The following is an 8,382-nucleotide window of genomic DNA, read 5'->3' as shown; positions in this document are numbered from 1 at the left end:
AATACCCTGATCCGCTGTCTCTTCCTCTCCTAGCCTAGGTCTGAATTATCAATCGATAAAAGTGAGAATTGCAGGTATCCTGGAGTTCTGTGAGAAGGTATACGGGCCGCGAGGAGAGGTGTCAGTGGAATCAGGACTGCAAGGCAATTCACTTTCAGACTTTGCCGTCTTGATGAATAAAATATGACGATCTACAATTCCAAGAAGTCGAACGATTCTCTAATTGGGAGCAGAAAAGGGAAGCTTCTGGGTCGGTCGGATGTATAACCATAGACCGTGGGGGGGTTGCTGGTTCGAACATCAACAGAATCGGAAAAAGTAAAAATTATGTTATTATAACAGGGGACTGGAGGGCAAAATCTTACCAATGTCTTAAAAACCCATTCTGGTTGCACCTTTGGAAACAGCTGTTTTCATTCCGAATATATATCTCCTTTATGACACTGGCCACCAGGAAGAAAACAACAAGCCAAACATGGGAGTCGAGGTGATAATTGTCAGCAAATATTGTAGAAATATTTTGAAATGTTTGCGCACAATAAAACGGACGGGCCCTTTCCAGTAAACCAGCTATAATGCGCACAACAAGCACTGTCTGTATGTCATTCATAAGGTCACTTATGGACACGACCGTCGTAAAATCCGAGGGAGGAGGGACTTCCTGGTTTGGGACGAGGGAGGCGCTCAAATTTGACGTGACTCGATGACATTGACTGCTATTTTACAGCTACTTAAGGCAAACCTTGTCTTTGGATTCAAACGGAGTTTGTGGTACTTCTTTTCTGAAACGGGCCTAGGCCTACTTCTGCCAGCCCTAGTACCAGTCTCCCATTTAAGGCCAAATCAGGGCGATCTAATTTAGGCTGCCACCGCATGGGTGTTTATTACTGACTACCTGTCAGCTTGCTTACATTGCATGCCCATTAGCTGATTGACGGGCCAAAGGGCTGAGTGTTCACGAAGAGGAAGGCCAAGCGGGAATGGGATTTCAAAATGCGGACAATCTGATCAGATGCGAGCAGCACTTTCCTGTAACGTTTATCTCGCACTCGTTCCCTCTCACACATGGCGCCCTCATAGATGCCTACCGCCTACACGTCAGCACTCAGAAGCGAAGCACGCACACAAACACGCACACACCGGTATTTCAGCAGAACCTCACGGAGAAAAGCTGCCATGCAGAAAATGACCCTGATCACTGTCACCCATTGCTCTCGACCCTCTTCTCTCTCTCTGTTTCCTCTTCACCTCATATCTCTCTCTCCCTCTCTCTCCCTCTCTCTCTGTGTCTCTCTCTCTCTCAATGACAGGCCCAAGCAGCGCCCCTCAAGATTGGTGTGAAATCGTCGCTTAACAGGCGGGAAATGGGCTCTGTTATTTTTGGAGCAGAGTCACGGGGGGCCCGTCGCCCTCTCCCTCATGAGCAGGTGATGGAGGAAGGGGGGGGGTGGGGGGGGGGGGGGAGGGGGCACGCCGGAGCCCTCAGACAGACACACACTCGCACGCCGACACACACTCGCCCACTCGCCGGAAAGCGGGAGGGGGATAATAAGAGCGAGGTCGAGTGGAATAGAGGGGAGTCAGAGGAGGACAGACGGGGAGGGGGGGGGGGGGGGGGGGGGGTGGGGGGGCAGTTGAGGGCTCCTTCCGGTTACTAAGCAAATCTCAATTAGCCGATCTCCATGTCATTAACCTCATTCGAATCCGCGCAGCTCAAACACCTGCGAGATGAGCGTGACAGGGATAGGGCCGGGCAATGCAGAGGGAGGGCAGCCGTCAGCTACAAGAATAAGCCTGGGAATACAGGTGTGGTGCGGTGCGTGCGTGTGTGAGAGAGTCTGGAGACGGGGGCTGGGTGGAAGCGTCAAATACGATCCTATCTTCTCCCGGAGCAGTGTATCGCCTCTGACAAGAAGCTTTAGCCGACTAACGCACACAGCCTCTCCAGCCACACGCGCAGTCTCACTCTGGGTCAAACTGTACTCACACATGCGGTACCCAAACTGCAATCGAGTGCACATTGTATGGGGGGGGGGGGGGGGGGGGGGGGGGGGGGGGGGGGGGGGGGGGGGGGGGGGGGGGGAGAGAAAAAAGACTCAAAGGCGTTTCTCAGAACACAAGTTTTATTTTGTCGGATGAAACGGCTGTTCGCCCAACCAGCCGCCATTTTGCCCGCGCTCACCGCACAACAACACCTTTTTTGGTACGGCAACACAGTTGCTCGTTGCCTTTTAAGAGAGTCATCTCATCGACCAAACGATCCCAATGCGTCTCACCAAGTAGCCATGGGTTCACTTGTTCATGTACAACGTCAACCGTGAAGTATCGGTTTCGGGGGCGGTGGGTAGGCGATGTGGGACGAACCCTGGTCTTAACCCGCAGGGCCCGAAACGAGAGCGCACCGTCCAAACCCACAGTGCCTTCCAACCCTCCGAGACAACACCGTCCTCTGGAGTTAAGCTTGAACTCAAGTCTAGAGACGGAGAAGACAGCTAAGCACTGCCCCCTACTGCCGGGAAAGAACACCTGCTCCTCCAACTTGTAAACCCATCCAGCTAAGTCACGTGCAAATGGTGCTGGAATCGTGCTGATTAGGACCCTGGGGCCCTTCGTGTAACTAGTTCATTGGCCTTGTAAATGATGCACCATTGATTGGAATCTATTTCGAAGTGCACCACTCTAAGGGGAGTGTTTCGACTGACAAATGTGTTTGGCTCGGGCATACATTCACAGCGGTGCGTCCCATTGAAGGAAGTGCATCAGAGCAAAGTCTGGTCTGTGGAGAAGTGCGCTGTGCCTGACGATAGGAGACACACGGGGCTTCTGTGGGGAGGGAAGTCACTCTCTCTCTCACCCCCCTCCCTCCCTCTCCCCTCTCCCCTCCCTCCCTCTCTCTCTCCCTCCCTCCCTCCCTCCCTCCCTCCCTCCCTCCCTCCCTCCCTCCCTCCCTCCCTCCCTCCCTCCCTCCCTCCCTCCCTCCCTCCTCCCTCCCTCCCTCCCTCCCTCCCTCCCTCCCTCCCTCTCCCCTCCCTCTCCCTCCCTCCCTCCCTCCCTCCCTCCCTCCCTCCCTCCCTCCCTCCCTCCCTCCCCTCCCCTCCCTCCCTCTCCCTCCCTCCCTCCCTCCCTCCCCCTCCCTCAGATGAGCTCCGTCTCGTGTCGCTCCAGTGCCGGAGGCAGGGTGATCCCGCAGGGGCCGTGGAAGTGGAACCTGCAACCCCCCCCCAAAAACAACACACACCCCCATACTGCACGTTGCGTAGGCATTCAAATTTGTGTATTCGCTCGGGGCGGAACAACATGAGGATGTGCACGTGTCTCACTTGAAGCGCATGGTGGCGGGGGTGTTCTCCATGTTGAACTCGGCCACGGGAACGCCCCGGTGGGCCACCTGGGGGGCAAACATGGCGGCTGGATACACGACGGAGGAGGTGCCCACCTGCAGGACACAGACGGCACCACACGCTGTGTATCAGGGAGGGAGGGAGGGAGGGAGGGAGGGAGGGAGGGAGGGAGGGAGGGAGGGAGGGAGGGAGGGAGGGAGGGAGGGAGGGAGGTGAAGAGGTGGGGGCGAGAGAGAGGGGCAGAGAGGGATAAAGAGAGGGGGAAGAGAGAGGGAGGGACAGAAAGAGATAAAGGGGGGAGGGGGAAGAGATGAACACTCCTGACAGCACCCTCACCACCATGCAGAGGTCACAGCTCTCCAGCTCCTCCTCCACCTGCGTCAGGATGCTCGAATCCAGCGTCTCTCCGAACCAAACCACCGCCGGCCTGAGAAGACCACGACAGCCCTCCTGCTCACACCTGGTTTCCACACACGCCCGCAAACACACACAAACACACCCGCACACACGCTGGTATCTCTCCTGTCAACAGCAGTACTGATGATGTGTCGGTAAGATACTTGTCCCACCTGGGAAGGTCATTCACAGGAATTTGAGCGTCACTGGCGTCCGGGTCAGGAGCACTAAAGGGAAAAACACCAAATGAAGCCATGGCACAAAACATTGTGGTATTAAAATAGTTATTGTTCACCAACATATCGGGGGGGGGGGGGGGGGGGGGGTATTGTGCTATTAGAGGGGCCAGTTACAGGACATAAAAAAATGATCAGCTTATTTCGCCAAGTAAGTTTACACAAACAAGGAATTTACTGTGGCAGGATGGTGCATACAATAAACATATGAGAATCGTAAATATGAATATAGCAGCAATGAGGAGGCCAACGGTTTCGAAAATCAAAAAAACAATGTGATAACTTTAGTTATTTAATGTTGTCATATCGTCGACTTCACTGCTTTGCAGGCAAAAGACCATGTTTGTAACGATACAAACTCTACATTTAGGGGGCCACAAGGGGTTCCACGCTTGTTCTCACAGGGAAACTGCAAAATACAAGACAAATGATGTTCAAACCCCTGAGTTTGAACCCTCACCCCTTGCCCTCCAGGGCAGCACAGATTGGGCTCTTGTGATTGGCTCCTTCATGGCCACAGCTCATACAGCGGGTTCGAAACAGGCTGCCTGCAGACGGGCCAATCAGAGGACAGAAACAGGCATGGCGTGACCAAAACATACAGACACATCGACAACTAGCAAGGAAGAACTCCTGGAAACACAAAAGGAAGAATACGAGTCCTCGTGTCAAATGTTAATTCAGTCTAAAGTCTATTAAACCGAACAGTCTACAAAATAATAAACCCACAGAACGGGAAAAATAACGATAAAAGAAAAGAACAGAAAAAAAGTTGAAAGTATGAGGTCCGGTGACCGTGGATCTCGAGGACGGGGCTGGAACCGGCGCGGCGGTGAAGCTCGTCAATGTTCTGGGTGATGACGGTGACCTTCCGATCCTGCTTGCTGAGACGGGCCTGGCATTCGGCGATGGCTAAGTGGGCCGGGTTGGGGCTCTTCGTCAGCATCACTTCTCGTCGGTAGTGATAGAACTCCCAGACTCTGGACGGGTTCCGAGAGAAGGCCTCCGGAGTGGCCAGGTCCTGTCGGAGAGAGAGGAGAAAGAGATGGAAGCGCGAGGACACGTTTGAGGAGACATCCAGCTAGCGAAGGGAGAAAACCATTTGTGTTTGTTTACCTGTGCTTGCCATTTTCGCCAGTAGCCCCCCTCCCCTCTGAATGTGGGCACGCCACTCTCTGCACTGACCCCCGCGCCGGTCAGGATTGCTACATGCTTGGCTTTGCAGTAGGAGCTAAATCTTTTTTTGCGTTTTGGACGTCCATATGGACGTCCATAGACTGACGGCGATGGCTGCTGATCTTTGCATGGATGGACGGACGGCGATGCTGTTCAGAGTGCCGTCCATAGAGGGAGCATATATTTTGGACGGCGTCATAGCCGTCCATACGGACGGCGATGCTGTTCAGAGTGCCGTCCATAGAGGGAGCAGATATTTTGGACGGCGATGGATTAGCAGGGACGTCCCTCGTGCCGTCCATAGAGGGAGCAGATATTTTGGACGGCATCATAGCCGTCCATATGGACGGCGATGCTGTTCAGAGTGCTGTCCATAGAGGGAGCATATATTTTGGACGGCGATGGATTGAATGTTTAGCAGGCTGTTGAGCTAACAGAACTGCCGAAGGCTACCATAGCATGTAGCTAGCTACATTAACTTTGGATGACTCAATCTTTTGTCAAGTTAATTTGTATGAATTGCATGTTAGTGCAATATTTACGCCTTTATTCTGTTTTTTTTACATAATCAGCAGTATGATCTCATGACAATATAGACTTGAAAAACAATATGTTATGGTTTGGGTTTGCCTATAGGCTACATTTATTTTAATTATTTCGAGAATTGTTAATAAAGACTCATTTAAAATGTTAACATTGTGTTATGACCCTATGAAATACATTGCCATTTAGGTATTTTAAACCGTCAGTTTAAAGTGTTTTATGGGTGGATTTGAAGCCACCAGTCAGTAGCTCCAATCTTGCGCACGAACTTTGCGCACGGAGACAAACGCAAAACAACAAACACTCGCTTGGAGCGGAGACCAATGCAAAACACAATACGATGTGTTGAGCCAAACCAAAGCCGTCAAAGGCTACCATAAATGTAGCTACAGCAACCGTGGATGACTCAATAAGTTTTGTCACGTTATTTTGTATTAATTGCATTTAAGTGAAGGCTATATATTTACGCCTTTATTTTATTTTTAACATACAAAAGTAGGCCAATCAACAATATAATCTCATGACAATACAGACTTGAAAAACAATATGTTATGGTTAGGGTTTGCCTAGATATAGGCTACATATATTTTAAATATTTCGAGAATTGTTAATAAAGACTCAATTAAGATTTTAACATTGTGTTATGACCCTATGAAATACATTGCCCTTTAGGTCTTTGAAGCCGTCAGTTTAAAGTGTTTTATGGGTGGATTTGGAGCCACCAGTCAGTAGCTCCAATGTTGCGCACGAACCACTTTGAGCGGAGACAAATGCAAAACATAATAGCCTATGGGCCTAACACTCCAAATTTTAAAATTTTAAATGAGTCTTTATTAACAATTCTCGAAATAATTAAAATATATGTAGCCTATAGGCAAACCCAAACCATAACATATTGTTTTTCAAGTCTATATTGTCATGAGATCATACTGCTGATTATGTAAAAAAAACAGAATAAAGGCGTAAATATTGCACTAACATGCAATTCATACAAATTAACTTGACAAAAGATTGAGTCATCCAAAGTTAATGTAGCTAGCTACATGCTATGGTAGCCTTCGGCAGTTCTGTTAGCTCAACAGCCTGCTAAACATTCAATCCATCGCCGTCCAAAATATATGCTCCCTCTATGGACGGCACTCTGAACAGCATCGCCGTCCATATGGACGGCTATGATGCCGTCCAAAATATCTGCTCCCTCTATGGACGGCACGAGGGACGTCCCTGCTAATCCATCGCCGTCCAAAATATCTGCTTCCTCTATGGACGGCACTCTGAACAGCATCGCCGTCCATATGGACGGCTATGACGCCGTCCAAAATATATGCTCCCTCTATGGACGGCACTCTGAACAGCATCGCCGTCCGTCCATCCATGCAAAGATCAGCAGCCATCGCCGTCAGTCTATGGACGTCCATATGGACGTCCAAAACGCAAAAAAAGATTTAGCTGCCTCTCTGGCTTTGGAGAAAATCTCTCGAAAGGCAGCCAGATCTGTAAGCACATACACCAATACCATTTATCCAAAAATGCCTATTGGGTCACACTACAGAACAAAATGTTTCTTGACAGTGTGTGTGTGTGTGTCCGTACCTGAGCTGGGCCGAGCCATGTCTTGTGGGCTTGGTGCTCTGAGACGGGCAAATAACAGGTGTGACGTTATGCCCCTGCAGGTGAACTGGCGAACAATCATTAGGGTTAACTCAGTCAGGGCTGCATGAGAGAAAGGGCGAAAAATAACGACTTTTAATCCGTGGTGAGACATTGAATACATTATAAAATGTCTAAGATGCTACAAAAATAACGACGCTTCTTAACAGATAATAGCTATTTAGTTAGCTTTCTGGCCAACCATAGCCTACATTGTCATTGAACCCCTGAACGCGAATGGCTCTCCTGACACCAGGAATAATGATTAATAGACACTTGGGCATACATTAAAATGCGAACGCATATATTGTAATATGCGCACCAAAAACATGTGAATGTATTGTCTAGCTACGGATAGCAGTGTTAGCTAATACTACTACCTTAGAACATAAATTGGATATAGGCTACCACTGCCAGCTGCTAGTCTGTAGCTTTCTAGCTAACTTAGAGCAGTCCGTTCTTTAAGATCGCACCTAACTCCAATAACAAGCTTGCAACAATAAGCATACAGTAGGCTACACTATTGCACGTAGATCAGAATCTAGATATGTATGTTTGGTAGGTGATTCACTTTATGAGTTGCTAGCCAAATGCTGAAGCCTTACTGTGCCGTACCCTGTAAGGAAACAGAAACCACTAAAAAGTAGAGGAGGGTATTTTGAAAGATTCCACACCGTTGGGTCAGCCGAAAGAGTAGTCCAACTTGACGTTCACCTTGTGTTACTACTTTGAATTACTACCTGTCAATGACTATTTATATCGCTAGTACCGTAGTATGAAGGAACTAGCCAACCAAATGAGTGCGCTGCAAAGGGCAACATGCTAAATACTAGCTAAATTAATCGTGTTGGCCACCAGATGGAGTGGTTGGGTAATATTTTGAACCTACAGTAGGTAAGATTTAGATATTTAGAGAAAGAGATAGATCTTTTCCTTTTGGTTTTCATTTAGTAAGTCGGTAGTTCATGTCGTTCCTCAAATGTTGTCCATGTAGGCCTAATGTTAAACTTAATGTAGTTGACCTACCTTCCAAGTCAAAG

General features: G+C 49.2%; 1 protein-coding gene across 2 annotated transcripts; it reads right to left on the bottom strand.

The window, feature by feature from the left end:
* Window positions 1-3,121: 3,121 nt before the first annotated feature.
* Window positions 3,122-8,180, bottom strand: sirt5 (sirtuin 5). 2 transcript variants are annotated; one of them, XM_047017048.1, is made up of 10 exons: window positions 7,958-8,180; window positions 7,286-7,405; window positions 7,159-7,186; window positions 5,090-5,195; window positions 4,769-4,994; window positions 4,434-4,521; window positions 3,911-3,964; window positions 3,678-3,801; window positions 3,321-3,436; window positions 3,122-3,208 (listed from the first exon to the last, which is right to left on the bottom strand). In XM_047017048.1, the coding sequence occupies exons 2-10, from the start codon at window positions 7,383-7,385 to the stop codon at window positions 3,136-3,138; spliced, it is 915 nt and encodes a 304-aa protein (XP_046873004.1). In that variant the 5' UTR covers window positions 7,386-7,405; window positions 7,958-8,180; the 3' UTR covers window positions 3,122-3,135. The 2 variants fall into 2 exon arrangements, with proteins under 2 accessions (XP_046873004.1, XP_046873003.1); XM_047017047.1 differs by having other exon boundaries at window positions 8,017-8,180.
* Window positions 8,181-8,382: the final 202 nt, after the last annotated feature.

This window comes from Hypomesus transpacificus, unplaced genomic scaffold (assembly GCF_021917145.1).
Source record: "Hypomesus transpacificus isolate Combined female unplaced genomic scaffold, fHypTra1 scaffold_472, whole genome shotgun sequence".
NCBI lineage: Eukaryota > Metazoa > Chordata > Actinopteri > Osmeriformes > Osmeridae > Hypomesus > Hypomesus transpacificus.
This window is presented reverse-complemented; position numbering and strand designations above follow the sequence as displayed.

Coding starts and splice junctions, on each gene's coding strand:
- sirt5 (XM_047017048.1), bottom strand. CDS start 7,385: ATGATTGTTCGCCAGTTCACCTGCAGGGGCATAACGTCACACCTGTTA. Junction 5,196..7,158: donor GCCTTTCGAGAGATTTTCTC/CAAAGCCAGAGA, acceptor TAGCTCCTACTG/CAAAGCCAAGCATGTAGCAA. Junction 3,802..3,910: donor CCTGTGAATGACCTTCCCAG/GTGGGACAAGTA, acceptor TGTGGAAACCAG/GTGTGAGCAGGAGGGCTGTC.